General features: G+C 44.0%; 1 protein-coding gene across 1 annotated transcript in view; it reads left to right on the forward strand.

The window, feature by feature from the left end:
• Positions 1–11,455: 11,455 nt before the first annotated feature.
• The window catches only part of micu1 (mitochondrial calcium uptake 1), a 142,044-nt gene continuing 129,372 nt past the window's right edge, over positions 11,456–24,127 (forward strand). The window contains exons 1-2 of the mRNA XM_052494827.1: positions 11,456–11,611; positions 23,602–23,769. Coding sequence (XP_052350787.1) covers positions 23,603–23,769 — 167 coding nt within the window. The 5' untranslated portion in view covers positions 11,456–11,611; position 23,602. The remainder of the gene's footprint in view (positions 11,612–23,601; positions 23,770–24,127) is intronic.

The following is a 24,127-nucleotide window of genomic DNA, read 5'->3' on the forward strand; positions in this document are numbered from 1 at the left end:
CATTTCACGATGGCTGCCTTGTGTGTTGTGTGTGTGTGTGTGTGTGTGTGTGTGTGTGTGTGTGTGTGTGTGTGTGTGTGTGTGTGCGTGCGTGCGTGCGTGCGTGCGTGCGTGCGTGCGTGCGTGCGTGCGTGTGGCGTGGCGTGGCGTGGCTTGCTTGCTGAACAGCCCAGCCCAGCTGAGGGAGCTGGCAGGCACTAGGACCCAGACAGCCCCAACCCAGCCCAACCCGAGGATCTGGCAGGCACCAGGACACAGGCAGCCCCAACCCGAGGATCTGGCAGGCACTAGGACCCAGGCAGCCCTCCACAGCCCCAACCCAGCCCAACCCGGGGATCTGGCAGGCACTAGGACCCAGGCAGCCCTCCACAGCCCCAGCCCAACCCGGGGATCTGGCAGGCACTAGGACAAAGGCAGCCCTCCACAGCCCCAACCCAGCCCAACCCGGGGATCTGGCAGGCACTAGGACACAGGCAGCCCTCCACAGCCCCAACCCAACCCGGGGATCTGGCCAGGCACTAGGACACAGGCAGCCCTCCACAGCCCCAACCCAGCCCAACCCGGGGATCTGGCAGGCACTAGGACACAGGCAGCCCTCCACAACCCCAACCCAACCCGGGGATCTGGCAGGCACTAGGACCCAGGCAGCCCTCCACAGCCCCAACCCAACCCGGGGATCTGGCAGGTACTAAAACCCAGGCAGCCCTCCACAGCCCCAACCCAACCCGGGGATCTGGCAGGTACTAAAACCCCGGCAGCCCTCCACAGCCCCAACCAAGTGAGCTATGTGTGACATTACAGTAATGAAGTAGGCAGTGTTAGTTAACAAAGTGACTTTTTAAGTCACAAATGGCACCCTATTTCCTCCAGGAAGTGTTCACTTGGCTATTTCCTCCAGGAAGTGTTCACTTGGCTATTTCCTCCAGGAAGTGTTCACTTGGCTATTTCCTCCAGGAAGTGTTCACTTGGCTATTTCCTCCAGGAAGTGTTCACTTGGCTATTTCCTCCAGGAAGTGTTCACTTGGCTATTTCCTCCAGGAAGTGTTCACTTGGCTCTTTTCCACATTCTGTTGTGTTACAGACAGAAATGTTTGTTACTGACTGGTCTACACACAAAACCTCATAATGTATAAGTGGAAATCTGTTATTAGAAATTAAAAAATGAGAAATGTTTTAAAATGAAAAGATGAAATGTCTTGAGTCAATAAGTATTAAACCCCTTTGTTATGGCAAGCCTAAATAAGTTCAGGAGTAGACACTTGGTTTAACAAGACACGTAATAAATTGTACGGACTCACGCTATGTGGCAAAACTAGTGTTGAACATAATTGTAATTTAAACACAGATTTAACCACAAAGACCAGGGATGTTTTCAATGGGTAGATGGGTAAAAATTTAAATAAATAGCAGACATTGAATATCCCTTTGAGCATGGTGGAGTTACTAACTTCACTTTGGGTGGTGTATCAATACACCCAGTCACTACAAAGATACAGGAGTCCTTCCTAACTCAGTTGCCGGAGAGGAAGGAAACCGCTCAGGGATTTTCACCATGAGGCCAATGGTGACTTTAAAACAGTTACAGAGTGTGATAGGAGAAAACTAAGGATGGATCAACAACATTGTAGTTTCTCCACAATACGAACCTAAATGACAGAGTGAAAAGAATTAAGCTTGTACACAATAAAAATATTCCCAAAACATGCATCCTGTTTTCATCAAGGCACTAAAGTAATACTGCAAAAACTGTGGCAAAGCAATTCACTTTTTTGTTCTGAATACGAAGTTTTATGTTTTGGGCAAATCCAATACAGCACATTACTGAGTACAACTCTCTATATTTTAAAGCATAATGGCGTGTTATGGGTATGCTTGTAATCATTAAGGACTGGGGAGTTTTTCAGGATAAAAAATTAATGGAATGGAGCTACGCACAGGCAAAATCCTAGAGGAAAATCTAGTTCAGTCTGCTTTCCACCAAACACTGGGTGGTGAATTCACCTTTCAGCAGGAAATTAACCTAAAACACAAGACCAAATCTACACTACAGTTGCTTACCAAGAAGACAGTGAATGTTCCTGAGTGGAGGAGTTAGTTTTGACTTTAATCTACTTTAAGAAATCTATGGCCTGAAAATGGTTGTCTGACAATGACCTTCAACCAATCTGACAGAGCTTGAAGAATTTTGAAAAGAATAATGGGCAAATGTTGCACAATCCAGGTGTGGAAAGCTGTTAGAGACTCACCCAGAAAGACTCTAATCGCTGCCAAAGGTGCTTCTACAAAGTATTGACTCAGGGGTGTGAATACTTAGTGTGTCAATGACATTTTTCTGCATTTCATTATAAAAAAAAAAATGAATTAGCAAACATTTCTAAAAACATATTTTCACTGTCGTTACGGGGTATTGTGTGTAGATGGGTAAGAAAAATACATTTAATCCATTTTGAATTCAGGCTTTAACACGACATGTGAGTACTTTCTGTGTATGAGTACTTTCTGTGTATGAGTACTTTCTGTGTATGAGTACTTTCTGTGTATGAGTACTTTCTGTGTATGAGTACTTTCTGTGTATGAGTACTTTCTGTGTATGAGTACTTTCTGTGTATGAGTACTTTCTGTGTATGACTACTTTCTGTGTATGAGTACTTTCTGTGTATGAGTACTTTCTGTGTATGAGTACTTTCTGTGTATGAGTACTTTCTGTGTATGAGTACTTCCTGTGTACTTTCTGTGTACGAGTACTTCCGGTGTACGAGTACTTCCTGTGTAAGACTACTTTCTGTGTACGACTACTTTCTGTGTATGAGTACTTTCAGAAGGCAGCACTACATTTGACCAGGGCCTGTGGGGAATACAGTACAGTAGGGATTAGTGTCACGCCCTGGCCTTAGTATTCTGTGTTTTCTTTATTATGTTGGTTAGGCCAGAGTGTGACATGGGTGATTTATGTGTCTTGTTTTGTCTAGGGGTTTTTGTAGTCTATGGGGTTGTGTTCAGTTGAGTGTTCTAGGTAAGTCTATGGTTGTCTGGAGTGGTTCTCAATCAGAGGCAGGTGTTTATCGTTGTCTCTGATTGGGAACCATATTTAGGCAGCCATATTCTTCAGGTGTCTTGTGGGTGATTGTTTCCTGTCTCTGTGTTCTCTGTACCAGTTAGGACTGTTGCCGGTTTGCAACGGTTTCTTATTTTGTATTTGTATAGTGTTTATGTTTTCGTCTTTATTAAAGATGCTTAACAATAACCACGCTGCATTTTGGTCCTCCTCTCTTTCCCAGGAAGAAAATCGTTACAATTAGGGTGTGGTTTGGGACACAGACTCTATAGCTAAACGCCTTGCGTGAGTTAGCTACTCAGATCATGGCTGCCACGCGCGCGCGCACACACACAGATATTACAAGCCAGTAACTGATCCTAGAAGTTTTAAATGGTCTTATTAGACAACATAGGTAAACCAAGATCCCTGTCTGCATAGGTCAATTCCCATAACACTGCTATTTTTGAGGGTGCCTCGGCTCCGATGAGCCCCTCCCTGGAGCCGCACATGGAAAGCGCTAGAACACACCAGTACTGTAATGGCCTTACCTAACCTGCTATGCCTGTCCTTCCTGTCACAGTTGTTGGACTAAGGGGGAAGAGATACAGACAGACAGACAGAGGAATAGGGAGTGATAGAGGTTGTGAAATAGGAATTAACCTTCTATCTCCGTCCTTCCTGTCTCCATGGTTGGGTTAATCATCTCCCTATTCAGACTTGCCATGATAAAAGGCGACCTAGCTACCAGCAACCGGTCAATGTCAATGTCTCCATGGTTGGGTTAATCATCTCCCTATTCAGACTTGCCATGATAAAAGGTGACCTAGCTACCAGCAACCGGTCAATGTCAATGTCTCCATGGTTGGGTTAACTATCTCCCTATTCAGACTTGCCATGATAAAAGGCGACCTAGCTACCAGCAACCGGTCAATGTCAATGTCTCCATGGTTGGGTTAATCATCTCCCTATTCAGACTTGCCATGATAAAAGGTGACCTAGCTACCAGCAACCGGTCAATGTCAATGTCTCCATGGTTGGGTTAACTATCTCCCTATTCAGACTTGCCATGATAAAAGGCGACCTAGCTACCAGCGACCGGTCGTTGTCAATGTCTCCATGGTAACTATCTCCCTATTCAGACTTGCCATGATAAAAGGCGACCTAGCTACCAGCGACCGGTCGTTGTCAATGTCTCCATGGTAACTATCTCCCTATTCAGACTTGCCATGATAAAAGGCGACCTAGCTACCAGCAACCGGTCGTTGTCAATGTCTCCATGGTAACTATCTCCCTATTCAGACTTGCCATGATAAAAGGTGACCTAGCTACCAGCGACCGGTCGTTGTCAATGTCTCCATGGTTGGGTTAATTATCTCCCTATTCAGACTTGCCATGATAAAAGGCGACCTAGCTACCAGCGACCGGTCGTTGTCAATGTCTCCATGGTAACTATCTCCCTATTCAGACTTGCCATGATAAAAGGCGACCTAGCTACCAGCGACCGGTCGTTGTCAATGTCTCCATGGTAACTATCTCCCTATTCAGACTTGCCATGATAAAAGGCGACCTAGCTACCAGCGACCGGTCGTTGTCAATGTCTCCATGGTAACTATCTCCCTATTCAGACTTGCCACCGGGGTGCGTCAATCTAAGTTACATAACAAAAACACCTCCATCAAAATCTGTCTGTTTAAGCTAGAGATAGTTTAAGTTTTTAGAGATATCAGATTTTTTGCATTGGATGTGGCTTGAGACACATCAGAGATAGTTTAGGTTTTTAGAGATGTCAATCCAGCGCATCTGCCAGTGTCGCACTTCCGCATCTGTGGTGAGCTAGAGTGGTGTTTGTCAGACCATGAGACATCTGTGGTGAAAGGTGGCAGAGCTAGAGTGGTGTTTGTCAGACCATGAGACATCTGTGGTGAAAGGTGGCAGAGCTAGAGGGGTGTTTGTCAGACCATGAGACATCTGTGGTGAAAGGTGGCATAGCTAGAGTGGTGTTTGTCAGACCATGAGACATCTGTGGTGAAATGTGGCGTAGCTAGAGTGGTGTTTGTCAGACCATGAGACATCTGTGGTGAAATGTGGCGTAGCTAGAGTGGTGTTTGTCAGACCATGAGACATCTGTGGTGAAATGTGGCGTAGCTAGAGTGGTGTTTGTCAGACCATGAGACATCTGTGGTGAAATGTGGCGTAGCTAGAGTGGTGTTTGTCAGACCATGAGACATCTGTGGTGAAAGGTGGCAGAGCTAGAGTGGTGTTTGTCAGACCATGAGACATCTGTGGTGAAAGGTGGCGTAGCTAGAGTGGTGTTTGTCAGACCAAGAGACTGTCTTTTCACGTAAACGTCTGTAGCGTCCGAACGGTTTGACCTACAAACTATTATGACGACTGGAAAGGAAGAGACTATAATAAACACAATGGTGTTCTCCATTTTTCTTTATGACCCCAACAAGAGACTCGTCTGAAGTCGTGACATGTCCATGTGCCAACTTCTGTTTGGTTGCGTCCGAACCGTTTGGGTGTCGGGTGGGTGGGTGGGTGTAGCTGGTGCATGATGTCAGGCGCAGGAGAGCAGAGATGAGTGAACAACGCACTTTACTCAAGAAAATAGCACAAGTAACCGTCCCAATGTGCGAACAATAACAGTTGCCAGGAAACACGGGTGAAAACAGCACCTGGACAAAACCAGCCGGAAACCTACCGACCTGAACAATAAACAATCACACATAAAGACAGGGGGAAAACAGAGGGTTAAATACATGACAGTAATTGGGAAATGAAAACCAGGTGTGTGGGAAACAAAGACAAAACCAATGGAAAATGAAAAGTGGATCGGCGATGGCTAGACGAGCAGCGATGTCGACTGCCGAGAGCCGCCCGAACAAGGAGAGGAACCGACTTCGGCGGAAGTCGTGACATTGGGCTACACGTCGGTAGCCATGAAGTGCTTTGAAAGGCTTGTCATGGCTCACATTAACACCATCATCCTGGAAACCCTAGACCCACTCCAATGCACATATCGCCCTACAGATCCAGATCCAATCTCAATCGCACTCCACACTGCCCTTTCCCACCTGGACAAAATGAACACCTATGTAAGAATGCTGTTCATTGACTACAGCTTAGTGTTCCACACCATAGTAACCACAAAGCTCATCACTAAGCTAAGGACTCTGGGACTAAACACCTCCCTCTGCAACTCGATCCTGGACTTCCTGATGGGCCACCCCCAGGTGGTGAGGGTAGGTAGAAACACGTCTGCCACGCTGATCCTCAACACTGGGGCCCCTCAGGGGTGCGTGCTCAGTCCCCTCCTGTACTCCCTTATCACCCATGACTGCAAGAACAAGCACGAATCCAACACCATCATTAAGTTTGCTGACGACACAACATGGTAGGACTGATCACCGACAGTGATGAGACAGCCTATAGGGAGGAGGTCAGAGACTGGCAGTGTGGCACCAGGGCAACAAACTTAGCTTCAACTTGAGCAAGACAAAGGCGATGATCGTGGACTACAGGAAAAGGAGGGCCTAACATGACCCATTCATATCGACAGGGCTGTATTGGAGCAGATTGTGAAGAGGGCACAACCACACCTTTCCCCTCAGGAGACTGAAAAGATTTCTCATGGGTCCCCAGATCCTCAAAAAGTTCTACAGCTGCACCATCGAGAGCCTCCTGACTGGTTGCATCACCGCCTGGTATGGCAACTGCTCGGTATCCAACCACAAGGCGCTACAGAGTACAGTGGGTACAGTCCAGTACATCACTGGGGCCAAGATTCCTGCCATCCAGAACCTATGTTCTAGGCAGTGTCAGATGAAGGCCCAAAAAATAGTCAACGACTCACCCAAATCCTAGAATTTTCTCTCTGCTACCGTACGGCAAGCGCTACCGGAGCGCCAAGTCTAGGTCCAAGGGGCTCCTGAACAGCTTCTACCCCCCAGCCAATAAGACTGCTGAAAAATGTATCAAATGTCCACCGGACTATTTACATTGACCCCCCCCTTTGTTTTTACACTGCATCTACTCTCTGTTCATTATGTATGCACAGTCACTTCACCCTTACCTACATGTACCAATTACCTCGACGAACCTGTACCCCCACACATTGACTTGGTACCGGTACCCATAGCACAGACTATAGCCTCATTATTGTTATTTTATTGTGTTACTTTTTTTAATGTTATTTTTGACTTTAGTTTATTTTAGTAAATATAACTCTATTTTCTTAAAACTGCCATGTTGGTTAAGGGCTTGTAAGTAAGCATTTCACAATAAGGTCTACATCTGTTGCATTTGGAGCATGTGACAAATATTATTTTATTTTATTTGATATAACAAAAACCTAGAGCAAAAACATATACATTATAATTTACAAAACCTTTAATTAGAATCAGCTATTAAAGACGACCAGAAGCCACTGGATTCTCCAATTACATTGAATGAACTACAGGACAAAGTACAAATCCTTCAAAAAGGCCTGTGGTGGTGATAGTATTGCCATGACTTTCCCTCCTGGGTGAGGATCAAAGACACCCCCCCCCCCAGAGAGGATAGGGGGGGGAATTGGGCCAGTTTGATAATTTTAACTACCGGTTGTAAATGTTCTCTCTGTGGCCCTTTGCAGTATGGAGAATGGAACGTCTGAGTGCCAAAACAGAGACTGCAGTATTTTAACATCAAGAGAATGGACATTGAAACAATATTTCTAACATAAATAAAGTGGAAAATGGTGTGGATCCAAACAATAACCATGTCAAGGGGATATAATGTCAATAGGAGATATAAGAAAACTCAGGAAATATTTTTGTTTTGTTGGCACAAATTGACCTCCATGCTTCCATTCCTTTTTTAAAATCTGTACTGGGTTACTTTCAGATGAGTCCCGTGACAGTTCTGGGGTTCTTGTTCGTGGCTGACTAATTGTAGTTTTGTCATGGTGCCCCCACGTCAGCCTCTCTTACGTCATATCTTCCTTTTCCGAGTCTCTGGGATTAGGGCCTGGTCTGGGGTGAGCAGTATGTTCTACTCTGTTGAAGTAGAAATATTCATTGGTTGTCTGATGTCCAGAAGCTCTTATCAGTCATAGGAAACTATAGCAGAAACATTAGGTACAAAGAAACTCTTAAGATCAGCCCAACATTTTTTTTAAATGCAGAATTGTAGAATCATCCGCACAATCGGACAGTTTTTTGTGTTTTGGGAACATATATTTTGTGATGTTCTCACCAGACATTTCCCACAACCTAATGAAGCATTCTGGGAACTTTTAAAGAACAGATTAAATGTGTTCTAAGAACAGATTAAATGTGTTCTAAAAACAGATTAAATGTGTTCTAAAAACAGATTAAATGTGTTCTAAAAACAGATTAAATGTGTTCTAAGAACAGATTAAATGTGTTCTAAGAACAGATTAAATGTGTTCTAAGAACATTCTCGTAACATCAGGTGAATGTTTCATGCATCCCCCTAAAAGAAGCTTTGTAGACTTTAACGTTTTTGTGTTTTCGGGCATATGTCTTTTGTGATGTCCCCACAATGTTCCCACAACCTAATGAAGCATTCTGGTAACTTTTAAATCAATTAGCAAAAACGAGTAGTCATTATGTATGTTTATCATGTATCATACATGTCAGTTAGATGTTCATACTTTACAAACACACCTTTTATTTCTGTAGTTCTCTAAATCCATATATCGTAGACAAACATGTTTAAAATCTATAGGTTTACCAAACGGTTACGTGATTAAGCGTGTGTGACCAATAGAGCCCGACACACAAACACAGAGATACTACTGCCTCCAGTCTTTCCTGCTCTATTTCCTGGATAATTGTGTGGTAGAAGAAGAAGAAAGCAGTCATGTCTGAAAAGTGTGTTTGTCTGAAAGCGACAGTTAGATAAATGTAAGAGCGCTGTCATGGCAATGTGACAGTCAAGGCGATTACACTACAGAAGACGCAGGCAAACACACAACGAAACACAAACACTCGCGCAACAGTCATCACTGAGAGAGAGAGACACAAACACTCACGCAACAGTCATCACTGAGAGAGAGAGACAGAGAGAGAGAGAGAGACAAACACTCACGCAACAGTCATCACTGAGAGAAAGAGGGAGAGAGAGAGAGAGAGAGACCCCAATCCACAAAAGTGGAGACAAATTTGACCCCATTAACTACCGTGGGATATGGGTCAACAGCAACCTTGGGAAAATCCTCTAAATTATTTTTACCAGCAGACTTGTACATTTCCTCAATGAAAACAATGTACTGAGCAAATGTCAAAGGTCTTTTTACTAAATTACCGTACAACAGACCTCGTATTCACCCTACAAACCCTAACTGGCAAACAAAAAACCTGTTTGCGAGAGTATTTGTGATTTGTTGTGTGGCATGAGGGTCTGCTATACACATTGATGGAAAGTGATGTTGGGTGAAAAACACATGACATTAAAACAACAAGTGGGGTCCTCTCACCAACTAAGAATTCACAAAATGGGACAAACACCAAATTGAGACTGCATGCAGAATTCTGCAAAAATATATTCTGTTTACAATGTAAAACACCAGAGCAGAATTTGGCCAATTCCCGCTAATTATCAAAATTCAGTAAAGAGAAATGAAATTCTTCAACCACCTAAACGGAAGCGATTCCCAAACCTTCCATAACAAAGCCATCACCTACAGAGAGATGAACCTGGAGAAGAGTCCCCTAAGCAAGTTTGTCTTGCTCTTGCTCTGTTCACAAACACACCCCACAGATCCCCAGGACAGCAAAACAATTGAACCCAACCAAATCATGACAAAACAAAAAGATAATTACTTGACATATTGGAGAGAATTTACAAAAAACTAAGCAAAGTAGAATGCTATTTGGCCCTAGACAGAGAGTACACAGTGGTAGAATACCTGACCACTGTGACTGACCCAGGAAAGCTTTGACTATGTACAGACTCAGTGAGCATAGCCTTGCTATTGAGAAAGGCATGGCTCTCAAGAGAAGACAGGCTCTGTGCTCCACAAAATGAGGTGGAAACTGAGCTGCACTTCCTAACCCCCTGTCAAATGTATGACCATATTAGAGACACGTTTCCTCAAATTACACAGATCCACAAAGAATTTGTAAACAAATCAAATTTTGATAAACTCCCATATATTTTGGGTGAAATACCACAGTGTGCCATCACAGCAGCAATATTTGTGACCTGTTGCCACGAGAAAAGGGCAACCAGTGAAGAACAAATACCATTGTAAATACAACCCATATTTATGCTTATTCATTTTCCCTTTTCGTTACAACACTGTTTATAGACATAATATGACATTTGAAATGTCTTTATTCTTTTGGAACTTTTGTGAGTGTAATGTTTACTGTCAATCTTCATGGTTTATTTCACTTTTGTTTATCCATTTCACTTGCTTTGGCAATTTAAACATATGTTTCCCTTGCCAATAAAGCCCCTTGAATTGAACTGAGAGAAAGATATATTTATAAAGAGAGAGAGAGAGACAGGTGGGGTTGGGATGTTGGTGGCACTACTACATTTCTTCTTGTTAGTAAGCCTCATATAAGGATCCCTGTTTCATTTATTTATTTAACCTTTATTTAAATAGGCAAGTCAGTTAAGAACAAATTCTTATTTACATTGATGGCCTACCCCAGCCCATATGACGCTGGGCCAATTGTGCGCTGCCCTATAGGACTCCCAATCACAGCTGGTTGTGATACAGCCTGGAATTGAACCAGGGTCTGTGAGATGCCTCTAGCACTGAGATGCAGTGCCGCACTCGGGAGCCCCGAGTGGTCACTGGGGGATCCTAAAAAAATCCTAAAATAATAAAAAATATTGGGGCATAGCATTCATCCCAAATGGCACCCTATTCTCTTATGTAGTGCACTAATATTGACCAGGGCCCATAGAGCTCTGGACAGAAGTAGTATACCATTTAGGGAATAGTGTGCTATTTGGTAAATACTTATACCCTTGGTAGCTCCATTGGACTGGGCTCAGTCACATCCCAATAATGACCCCTTTGACTGTAAAAATGGCCACATAAAGAGACACATATATACAAATAAACATGGAATAAACGTCAACTTTCTACGGAGCACACATCCGGTGAATGTTTACATGTGAGGGCCGAACCGCAATGGGTGGAGCTTGGTGGATATTTGTCCCGCCCTTCAAACTCCGTCGTGACGTAATGGAGGGGGCGTGTGCTGGGACGTTTGCACTAATTACCACAGCCACAAAGCCTGAATTGGCTTATCGTAAAAGTTAATGAAAACTAAAAATAGAAAGAATCGCTTTTTGATGTTAATTTAACTTTAGGCATAAGGTTAGCAGTGTGGTTAAGGTTAGGGTTAGGTAAAAAAAAAAAAATCAAATTTTAATTAAGAAGATACATGTTAGAAATAGGCGGGGTTTATGACTTTGTGGATGTGATAACTAGTGTCGCAGAAGGAGCGCGTCAGACTGCACAAAGGGGATACATGCATCGGGAGAGACGTCGTAGCTAGATATTTCAAACTGTTCAAGACCTGTCGTAGTCGTCTCGAAACTCAAGTAAGTAGCAAAATAACAGTCTTTAGCCAGTATTTATGTGATATTGAGTTAGCCGATTGCGGTTTTATAGGTAATTTCTATCTAGTTAAAAGGCTACCTACTGTAGCTAGCTTGCCTCCCGGACTACTAGAGGTTGACTTGGCCTCTTCGTTCGTTGTTTCAATATTATCAGGCAGAAGTTACAAGTGAACTGTGTTTAGACTGCATGCAATAATGAATGAATGTTGCTGTGTTGTCAGAGACGATGCACATTATCTAGCTAAGTATTGGTTGGATTTAGCTTTAGCCACTAGAAAGATAGCGCCTAGCTTGACAACACAGTCCAGGGGGTGTCTGCATGTTGTTGTCGTTTTTAACAAACAATTATACGTAGGAGGTTTCATGGTTTAGTTATATAATCCCTACTTGATTTGTAAACACTAACATTTCGATTTTTTTTTACTTTCAAAAAATAACAATTGTTATAATTGTCATTTTTGGACCCCCAAAAAAATCTAACATTTTTATTTTAAAAATGTCTAATCAAGATATAGTGTTTTATTTATTATTCAAGTTTTTACCCCCAACACAATAGATGTTAGAAGTACCTTTGGCAGCGATTAGCTGTCAGCCTTGCATTATACAATATTAGATTATTATTATTAGAATTCTTCAAGCTCTGTCAAGTTGGTGGTTGATCATCGCAAGAAAGATATTTACAAGTCTTTCTGTAGATTTTTCAAGATGATTTTTAAGTCATACTTGTAACTAGGCCCTTGTGTTTTAGGTTATTTTCTTGCTGAAAGGTGAATTCATCTTCCAGTGTCTGGTGGAAAGGTTTTCCTCCAGGACTTGGCATGTGCTTAGCTCTATTCTGTCCTTTTTTTTTATCCCCCCAAAAGGCTTGAAAATATATAGTGGTACTCAGTGATGTGTGATGTTTGATGCTTTGTATTCAGGACAAAAAGGTCATTTCTTAGCTGCAATTCTTGCAGTATTACTTAAGTGCCTTGTTGCAAACAGGATGCATGTTTTGCAATATTTTTTTGTTCTGTACAGGATTCTGTCTTTTCACTCTGTCATTTTACATTAGTATTGTGGAGTAACTTCAAGGTTGTTGATCCATCCTCAGTTTTCCTCCCATCACAGCCATTAAACTCTAACTGTTTTAAAGCCATCATTGGCCTCATGGTGAAATCCGTGAGTGGTTTCCTTCCTCTCCGGCAACTGAGTTAAGAAGGACTCCTGTATATTGATACACCATCTACAGCCTAATTAATAACTTCACTATGCGCAGGGATATTCTGCATGTTTTGTTGGGGGGGTTCTACCAATAGGTGACCTGCTTTGTGAGGCATTGTAAGACCTCACTGGTCTTTGGTTGAATCTGTGCTTGAAATTCAATACTCGGTTGAGGGACCGCAAAGATAATTTTGTTTTGCGGGTTACAGAGATGGGCTCGTCATTCAAAAATCATGTTACCCTCTATTATTTAACACAGAATGAGTCCATGTAATATTATGTGATTTGTTAAGTACTTTTTTTACTCTTGAACTTATTTTTGTCTTAACAAAAGGGTTGAATACTTATTAACTGAAGACATTTCAGCTTTTCATTTTTTTATTCATTTCTAAAAATGTTCTTTGACTGAAAAATATATATCAATGCAACATGGGGTGCAGCAATGGGAGGGCCTCTGGGAGGGCCTCTGGGGGGGCCACTGGGAGGGCCACTGGGAGGGCTTCTGGGAGGGCTTTATTGCAGGCAGAAATACTCCTCAGCAGCCCTCCTCCCTCTCCTCAGATGATCCCGCAGGTGAAGAAGCCGGCTGTGGAGGTCCTGGGATGACTTGGTTACACCTGGTCTGCGGTTGTGAGCCCGGTTGGATGTACTGCCAAATTCTCTAAAACAGAGTTTGAGGCGGCTTATGGTAGAGAAATTAACATATTAAATGATCTGGCAACAGTTCTGTTGGACATTCCTGCAGTGAGCATGCCACCTGCACACACCCTCTACTTGAGACATCTGTGGCAATGTGTTGTGACAAAACGGCACATTTTAGAGCAGCCCTTTGTCCCCAGCATGAGGTGCACCTGTGTAAAGATCATGCTGTTTAATCAGCTTCTTGATATGCCACACCTGTCAGCAGGATGGATTATCTTGGCAAATGAGAAATGCCCACTAACAGGGATGTAAGCAAACAAAAAACGTGGCTTTGAATACTTGCTGAAGGTGCTGAAGGCTGTTTGTTATGGCAGACTGGTAGTGGAAACACAGAATGGAAACCTCACAGGAATCAGATCCATGTTGTCTCCTTCATGATTTTAGCTGTCCTGGGAAACTAAAATAACCTTGGAAAAGTGGAAGAGAGTAAGTTAGGTCACAGTACAGAACAGCCAGATATCTTTAAAAGGATAACTAGTAGTTTATTATTTAGTTATTATTAATCTTGGAAGATGACATTTTCTTGTTGCTGTAATTACTGTACTGTGTGGTTGTATTTTAGAAACAGTTTTGGTTACTATTATGTTGAAGAACAAACTAGTGCACAGCACACCTTTTTACCTGTGGTTTGAATGGTGACATGAATGTTGTCTCCTACATTACAGGTGTCAGACTAGATGGTTTTATATATATATATACACACACACACACACACACATCTGGGCTAATAAAGGCCTTTAAATTGTTTACTGCTGAGAAGTGTCCAGTTTTTGTTGTGCTTATTTTTGTTTATCACTAAGCTAGCCAGGAATTTCATTGAATTCTACGTCGGGCATAAATTAGTGTTTTTTTTTGGTGGGATCAGAGGAACGTTTCCTCTTACGACCTCTACGACCTCTACAAGCCTGAATGTTGAATAAAATGTATTATTAAAAAAAAAAACATACTTTACCTGTTGTCCGTACAGTTCATCCTTTTGGAGGAATGTAAGATGAATTATAATTACGTCACCTTTTCAAAGGGCTGCTAATGCATTCAGATTCTGATCACCTGAAGTATTAGCACCAGATGAAAATACTAGCCGAGCTTGTTCACATGGTCCTGGACATGCTTCAGGTGATATGAACGCACTGCCATCACTTTTGAAAAGGTTGATGTAATTTTACTTTTCTGTGGGTATCTTTTTATTTTAATTTTTATTTTTTTACAGCATAAAAGGTGTAGGGAAAATGTTTGAATCATTACCTTTATTTTAACTAGGCAAGTCAGTTAAAGAACAAATTCTTATTTTCAATGACGGCCTAGGAACTGTGGGTTAACTGCCTTGTTCAGGGGCAGAACGACAGATTTGTACCTTGTCAGCTCGGGGATTTGAACTTGCAACCTTCCGGTTACTAATCCAACGCTCTAACCACTGGGCTACCCTGCCGCCCCATGCTGATAGAGGGGTTGGAGGTGGTAGTAGACATATTGCCAGCAGTGAGTATGATATGATCCCTGTGGGCATTGAATTCACAAACTTGACGTTAGCGCCACCCTCTTGAGGCGTCCTGCTTCCTGTCTGAAACCGGTTGGATATCTGTTGCGTATATTATGACTGCATTTTTTTTTTTTTTTTGTGTGTGTTTCGGAGTCTCCGCCCCTTCGTCGGTGATTGGTCAACAGTAGGGATTCTTCAATGAAGTATTTTGTTGTTATTCAATGAGAGATTAATTGTTTTCATGCACATTTATTTTTTTTCATTTGAGAAATACTGCACCAAATATCTTAGTTTAGCAGCCAGCCGATGCACGAGGAAGGCTGCAACAGCAGTTAGTAGCAAGGTCTGTGTGCATCGCGGTGAAGGTCTGTGTGCATCGCGGTGAAGGTCTGTGTGCCGTCGCGGTGAAGGTCTGTGTGGCGTCGCGGTGAAGGTCTGTGTGGCGTCGCGGTGAAGGTCTGTGTGGCGTCGCGGTGAAGGTCTGTGTGGCGTCGCGGTGAAGGTCTGTGTGCATCGTGGTGAAGGTCTGTGTGCATCGCGGTGAAGGTCTGTGTGCATCGCGGTGAAGGTCTGTGTGGCATCGCAGTGAAGGTCTGTGTGCATCGCGGTGAAGGTCTGTGTGCATCGCGGTGAAGGTCTGTGTGCATCGCGGTGAAGGTCTGTGTGCATCGCGGTGAAGGTCTGTGTGCATCGCGGTGAAGGTCTGTGTGCATCGCGGTGAAGGTCTGTGTGCATCGCGGTGAAGGTCTGTGTGCATCGCGGTGAAGGTCTGTGTGCATCGCGGTGAAGGTCTGTGTGGCGTCGCGGTGAAGGTCTGTGTGCCGTCGCGGTGAAGGTCTGTGTGGCATCGCGGTGAAGGTCTGTGTGCATCGCGGTGAAGGTCTGTGTGCATCGCGGTGAAGGTCTGTGTGGCATCGCAGTGAAGGTCTGTGTGGCATCGCGGTGAAGGTCTGTGTGCATCGCGGTGAAGGTCTGTGCATCGCGGTGAAGGTCTGTGTGCATCGCGGTGAAGGTCTGTGTGCATCGCGGTGAAGGTCTGTGTGCATCGCGGTGAAGGTCTGTGTGCCGTCGCGGTGAAGGTCTGTGTGGCGTCGCGGTGAAGGTCTGTGTGCCGTCGCGGTGAAGGTCTGTGTGGCGTCGCGGTGAAGGTCTGTGCGGTGTCGCGGTAGGTGGAGGCCGGTGTGCGCGTTGCGGGAAGATCTAGAGGTGATTCAGGCAGCATCATATATCAGTGTTGCTTCTGTGGTGGTGTGGAGGACGTTATTTTGTGTACATATGGGGGGGGTAATGGGGGAGGAATGTTTTTTAAAGAGTAATTCTTGGATTCCCTGAACCCATTGGTCTGGTAGAGAAGGGCTCTAGCAGGACGATGGAGTAGTGCCCTGTGTGTGTGTACATCACACACCACACACACAGAATCCTGGCAGGATGAAAACGGGTAGTATGCATGGGCCCCAGTCGGTTAAAAATAATTTCCCCACAATACAGCTCTGAGCTCCCATTGGGGATTTCACAGATCAAGTGTAAAAGCTCTCTTGTTAAAATATTATTTTCCACCACACACATTTCCTAAAGCCCAGGTGTGCTACGCTCACAGCAAACTGGCTCACAGCAAACTGGCGTCCTATGAGGAGTTGAGAGGATAAACTCCTGTGTGTGCATGTCTGTCTGTTTTGTTTGTGTGTGTCTGTCTGGCTTCTTGACATTCCTGTCAGCATTGTCTCTGGACCCCAGCCAAGCAGAAAGGCTAACTTGCTCTCTTTAAAAAAAATGTTTTAAAATATGTTGCTAGGTGACAAACCATAACATGAGATGTGCTTGTCATTTCTGTTGGACAGGATATTTCAGGGTCTCTTGTGCTGGTGCTAATATATAAGCTCTATTGCTTATGAAATCCCCCTTCCTGGTTTGATGCTCTGTCGGTGAGGGAGCTCTATGGACCATGTCCCAAATAGAGCCCTATTCCCTACACAGTGCATTACTGGAGGGCCCATAGTGCTCTGGTCAAAATTAATGCACTATATACAGTTGAAGTCGTACATTTACATACACCTTAGCCAACTAAATTTATGCTCAGTTTTTCACAGTTCCTGACATTTTAATCCTACAATTCCCTGTCTTGGGTCAGTTAGGATCACCACTTTATTTTAAGAATGTGAAATGTTAGAATAATAGTAGAGTGATTTATTTCTTTCATCACATTGCAAGTGGGTCAGAAATTGCTTAACTTGGGTCAAACGTTTTGGGTAGCCTTCCACAAGCTTCCCACAATAAGTTGGGTTAATTTTTGCCCATTCCTCCTGACAGAGCTGGTGTAACTGAATCAGGTATGTAGGCCTCCTTGCTAGCACACAATTTTTCAGTTCTGCCCACAAATTTTCTATAGGATTTAATATATCCACATAATTTTCATCCCTCATGATGCCATCTATTTTATGAAGTGCACCAGTCCCTCCTGCAGCAAAGCACCCCCCACAACATGATGCTGCTACCCCCATGCTTCATGTTTGGGATGGTGTTCTTTGGGAGAGGATATACCGGGCACATGCACACTGACACGGTCGCACCTTGTTTCCTCTGACACACTGGTGCGGCTGGCTTCCGGGTTAAGAGGGCGTTGTGTCAAGAAGCAGTACGTCTTGGTTGGGTTGTGTTTCGGATGACGCACAGCTCTCGACCTTCGCCTCTCCTGAGTTCGTACGGGAGTTGCAGCGATGGGACAAGACTGTAACTACCAATTGGCTATCACAAAATTGTGTAGAAAAAGGGGTCAAAAACAAACAAATTAGAAGCCCAAACTGATATATTTGACTAAAACATCATTTCAAACCTTGCTTAAATTTGTATCGGATCACGTCTCTCTGTGTGGGAATACTTGGGAACAGATTTCTTAACCTCTTATGGATTTGACCCTTTAAAAAAAAAAGTTTTTGCCTAAAAAGACACCCAAATCTAACTGCCTGTAGCTCAGGAGCTGAAGCAAGGATATACATATTCTTGATACTATTTGAAAGGAAACAATTTAGTTTTTCAGAAATGTGAAATTAATGTAGGAGAATATAGTACATTAGATCTGGTATAAGATCATTAAAAGGAAAAAAACATCTCTTTTAAAATACCTTCATTGACATACAAGAGAAAGGCCATCATGTATTATTCCAGTCCAGGTGCAATTTAGATTTTGTCCACTTGATGGCGGCAGTGTATGTGCAAACTTTTAGACTGATCCAATGAACCATTCAATCTCTGTTCAAAATGTTGTATCAAGACTACCCAAATGTGAGTAATTGTTTAACAAAAATACATTTAAGTTCATAATTGTGCACTCTCGTCAAACAATGGCATGGTATTCTTTCACTGTAATAGTTACTGTAAATTGGACAGTGCAGTTAGATTAACATGAATTTAAGCTTTCTGCCCATATCAGACATGTCTATGTCGTGGGATTTTTTTGGGTTACTTACAACTTCATGCTAATCACATTAGCCTACATTAGTTCAACCGTCCTGCCGGTGGGTCACCGATCCTCTCCCTACCCCAGCAGGCCTTGTGTCCCTGCTACTATAGTATATCCTACCCCAGCAGGCCTTGTGTCCCTGCTACTATAGTATATCCTACCCCAACAGGCCTTGTGTCCCTGCTACTATAGTAGATCCTACCCCACCAGGCCATGTGTCCCTGCTACTATAGTAGATCCTACCCCACCAGGCCATGTGTCCCTGCTACTATAGTAGATCCTACGCCACCAGGCCTTATGTCCCTGCTACTGTAGTAGATCCTACCCCACCAGGCCTTGTGTCCCTGCTACTATAGTAGATCCTACGCCATCAGGCCTTATGTCCCTGCTACTATAGTAGATCCTACCCCACCAGGCCTTGTGTCCCTGCTACTATAGTAGATCCTACCCCACCAGGCCATGTGTCCCTGCTACTATAGTAGATCCTACCCCACCAGGCCATGTGTCCCTGCTACTATAGTAGATCCTCACCCTACGCCACCAGGCCTTATGTCCCTGCTACTATAGTAGAGCCTACCCCAACAGGCCTTGTGTCCCTGCTACTATAGTAGAGCCTACCCCAACAGGCCTTGTGTCCCTGCTACTATAGTAGATCCTACCCCACCAGGCCTTGTGTCCCTGCTACTATAGTAGAGCCTACCCCAACAGGCCTTGTGTCCCTGCTACTATAGTAGAGCCTACCCCACCAGGCCTTGTGTCCCTGCTACTATAGTAGATCCTACCCTACCAGGCCTTGTGTCCCTGCTACTATAGTAGATCCTACCCTACCAGGCCTTGTGTCCCTGCTACTATAGTAGATCCTCACCTGTCTCTCTGTCCTGTTTTAAACAGCACCTCTCCTAATGCCCTTAGAGACCCTGTCCCCGTTGTCATGGACTACCGGTCATCCAATTAGCATATTCTGTGTGGTTATAATTTTTCTTCTTCTGCTGAATCAGTGAGTGTGACAGTCAGGGCCTGGATCGGTAATGGAATATCGACAGGTGGCTTCGACCTCGGAGGGCATGATGCATTGAGGGTGGGTGTGTGCTAGAGGGTGTGTGGGTGTGTGCTAGAGGGTGTGTGGGTGTGTGCTAGAGGGTGTGTGGGTGTGTGCTAGAGGGTGTGTGGGTGTGTGCTAGAGGGTGTGTGGGTGTGTGTGCTAGAGGGTGTGTGTGTGTGTGTGTGTGTGTGCTAGAGGGTGTGTGTGTGTGTGCTAGAGGGTGTGTGTGTGTGTGTGTGCTAGAGGGTGTGTGTGTGTGTGTGTGTGCTAGAGGGTGTGTGTGTGTGTGTGCTAGAGGGTGTGTGTGTGTGCTAGAGGGTGTGTGCTAGTGTGTGTGCTAGAGGGTGTGTGTGCTAGAGGGTGTGTGTGCTAGAGGGTGTGTGCTAGAGCGTGTGTGTCTGTCTGTGTCACGAATAAACTTCTCCACCTGTGGTTCTGTGTATAGATCACAGGAATACTGGAGCCACAGAGACATCACAAGGGGGACCTCTCTTTCTTTTAATTGTTAATCATCTTTCTGTGACACCGGAACAAATTTTAAATGAGTCATGTTCCAAATGAAGTGTTAGAGATAAGCCGAGCCCAAGCACTGTTACGAATTGGTTTGCTGTGACCTGACCACCAGCTCATCTAAAGGTTTGGCTGCAATCACACACGGCTCACTAATATAGTCAACTACTTTTCACCAGAGGCGTATCGGGAGCCATTGGGACACATTCTTTCTCCTGTGTTGTTTAATTTAAATTGATAATTTAAATTGATAAGGAATCCAGTACATAAAAAAAAGAAGCTATTGGCAGGGTAGCTTAGTGGTTTGAGCGTTGGAATAGTAACTGGAAGGTTGCAAGTTCAAATCCCTGAGCTGACAAGGCACAAATCTGTCGTTCTGACCCTGAACAGGTAGTTAACCCACTGTTCCTAGGCCGTCATTGAAAATAAGAATTTGTTCTTAACTGACTTGCCTAGTTAAATAAAGGTAAAAAAAAAAGCTATTGATTGGCTAGCAAAGGCAAAAGGGTTGGTATCGTGTGTGTCAAATTTAATTTGTCACGTATTCTAAACAACGTGTAGACTAACCGTGATTGGCTTATTTACAGGCCCTCCCCGACAATGTGTAGACTAACCGTGATTGGCTTATTTACGGGCCCTACCCGACAATGCAGGGGGAAAAAAACTGACATCAAAACTATGAAATGTTGTTGTTTCTTATAGTAACCAAAGAAAGTGTTAAACAAAATCAAAATATAGTTTATATTTCAGATTCTTTAAAGTAGCCTCCCATTGACTTGACAGCTTGGTATTCTCTCAACCAGCTTCACCTGGAATGTTTTACATTTTTTAAAATTGTAGGTAGGGGTAAAGTGACTAGGCAACAGGATGATATTTTCGGTCATAGGAAACGATGGCAAAAACATGATGTACAAAAAAACGCGCAAAATTTGTTTTATTTTTTATGCACAATAGCAGAATTGGTCAAGAGCCTATAAAACAGATGCTATTCCCTCTAGCACCACTATCTAAGTATGTGCGCGTGTGTGTTAGCTCTGCACAAATTAATTCCACAGAGCTCACCACTATAGAACACTTGTTTTTTTTAAGGTTCTTTTTAGACGGTTAATTAGTTTCTGGAAGAAATGTTTCTAAATCCTGACCCCCCCCCCCCAGGGCAAAGCGGGGGATGGGGGGACGCGACAGTGCTGTGTCGCAGTCATAGGCTCAGAAGACATTTTTCAGAGGGGGGGTCAACGTGTACACGAAGGCCAGAGGACTTTATTTTTAGGTTCTATTATATTCATCGGTTCATTCTGGTGGAGGAGCCTGTGCTGCGGGGAGACGGGGATACGGTGTGCCGCAGTACTAGGCCCAGCGCAGTTGGCACCAATAAATCTATGCTTGACACAACACGTGGCTTTCAAACGCAAAGGACTGTCTGCTATGAATATCCCCCTTCATTGTTGACAGTTTTTATTAGATTAATAATGAGCAATTCATTTGACAACTTTTTAGATGGGATGAGTAGCAGTTACGGCTCTGATGGGATTATGAGTAGCAATTACAACTCTGGGATTATGAGTAGCAGTTACAGCTCTCTGATGGGATTATGAGTAGCAGTTTACAGCTCTCTGATGGGATTATGAGAAGCAGTTACAGCTCTCTGGGATTATGAGTAGCAGTTACAGCTCTCTGGGATTATGAGTAGCAGTTACAGCTCTCTGGGATTATGAGTAGCAGTTACAGCTCTCTGGGATTATGAGTAGCAGTTACAGCTCTCTGGGATTATGAGTAGCAGTTACAGCTCTCTGGGATTATGAGTAGCAGTTACAGCTCTCTGGGATTATGAGTAGCAGTTACAGCTCTCTGGGATTATGAGTAGCAGTTACAGCTCTCTGGGATTATGAGTAGCAGTTACAGCTCTCTGGGATTATGAGTAGCAGTTACAGCTCTCTGGGATTATGAGTAGCAGTTACAGCTCTCTGATGGGATTATGAGTAGCAGTTACAGCTCTCTGATGGGATTATGAGTAGCAGTTACAGCTCTCTGATGGGATTATGAGTAGCAGTTACAGCTCTCTGATGGGATTATGAGTAGCAGTTACAGCTCTCTGATGGGATTATGAGTAGCAGTTACAGCTCTCTGATGGGATTATGAGTAGCAGTTACAGCTCTCTGATGGGATTATGAGTAGCAGTCACAGCTCTCTGGTGGGATTATGAGTTGCGGCTCTCTGATGGGATTATGAGTTACGGCTCTCTGATGGGATTATGAGTAGCAGTTACGGCTCTCTGATGGGATTATGAGTAGCAGTTAAAGCTCTCTGGTGGGATTATGAGTAGCAGTTAAAGCTCTCTGGTGGGATTATGAGTAGCAGTTAAAGCTCTCTGGTGGGATTATGAGTAGCAGTTAAAGCGCTCTGGTGGGATTATGAGTAGCAGTTACGGCTCTCTGGTGGGATTATGAGTAGCAGTTACGGCTCTCTGGTGGGATTATGAGTAGCAGTTACGGCTCTCTGGTGGGATTATGAGTAGCAGTTACGGCTCTGGTGGGATTATGAGTAGCAGTTAAAGCTCTCTGGTGGGATTATGAGTAGCAGTTAAAGCTCTCTGGTGGGATTATGAGTAGCAGTTGCAGCTCTCTGGTGGGATTATGAGTAGCAGTTGCAGCTCTCTGGTGGGATTATGAGTAGCAGTTGCGGCTCTCTGATGGGATTATGAGTTGCAGCTCTCTGATGGGATTATGAGTAGCAGTTACGGCTCTCCGATGGGATTATGAGTTGCAGCTCTCTGATGGGATTATGAGTAGCAGTTACAGCTCTGGTGGGATTATGAGTAGCAGTTAAAGCTCTCTGGTGGGATTATGAGTAGCAGTTACGGCTCTCTGGTGGGATTATGAGTAGCAGCTTTCTGATGGGATTATGAGTAGCAGTTGCGGCTCTCTGATGGGATTATGAGTAGCAGTTACGGCTCTCTGGTGGGATTATGAGTAGCAGTTACGGCTCTCCGATGGGATTATGAGTTGCAGCTCTCTGATGGGATTATGAGTAGCAGTTGCGGCTCTCTGATGGGATTATGAGTCGCAGTTACGGCTCTCTGGTGGGATTATGAGTAGCAGTTAAAGCTCTCTGATGGGATTATGAGTAGCAGTTACGGCTCTCTGGTGGGATTATGAGTTGCAGCTTTCTGATGGGATTATGAGTTGCAGCTTTCTGATGGGATTATGAGTTGCAGCTCTCTGATGGGATTATGAGTAGCAGTTACGGCTTTCTGATGGGATTATGAGTTGCAACTCTCTGATGGGATTATGAGTAGCAGTTACGGCTTTCTGATGGGATTATGAGTTGCAGCTCTCTGATGGGATTATGAGTTGCAGCTCTCTGATCTCTGTCATATACAGCTATTTGGGGAATAGTGTCTTTTACAATACATTTTTGGGGAGAATATATTTAAAGACCTACCTTTCTATTTCTAGTGTGTCCAAGACATTTGATAAACATTTAACAATGTTACAAGTCACATCTCCATGTGAGAGAGATTCATGCACCTCTCGTTTACATTTCTCTCGCTCTCTCTCTCTCTCTCTCTCTCTCTCCAGAATGTACCGCTTGCGGGCGTTGTCAGCTGTAGCGTTGGGGCTGGTGCAGTTGTCACGTCGTTACCATGGTGAGGCTGTGAGGGGCGGGGCCGGTAAGAGGAGACTGATGCTAGCAGCTCTGGTGGGCGTGACCGGGGCCTCAGCCAGCGCTGGACTGCTCTGGACCAGGTATACACACACACACACACACACACACACACACACACACACACGTGACTTCTTGACCTCTACACTTCTACACTATCTGATTATAACTCGTGTGGTGATCTGTGTTTTGGATCAATTCTATTTCAATTCGACATTTTGTCATTCAGCACAGTCTCTTATCCAGAGCAATTTACAGTTAGTGCATTCGTCTTAAGATAGCTAGGTGGGACAACCACATATCAGGCATAGTAAGTCAATTTTTACTCAATGTAGCTATCAGTGAAGTCAGACTGGGGGGGTTAGACAACTTTTTTTTTATTTTTAATTTTTATTTTATTTCACCTTTATTTAACCAGGTAGGCTAGTTGAGAACAAGTTC

This window comes from Oncorhynchus keta, chromosome 3 (assembly GCF_023373465.1).
Source record: "Oncorhynchus keta strain PuntledgeMale-10-30-2019 chromosome 3, Oket_V2, whole genome shotgun sequence".
NCBI lineage: Eukaryota > Metazoa > Chordata > Actinopteri > Salmoniformes > Salmonidae > Oncorhynchus > Oncorhynchus keta.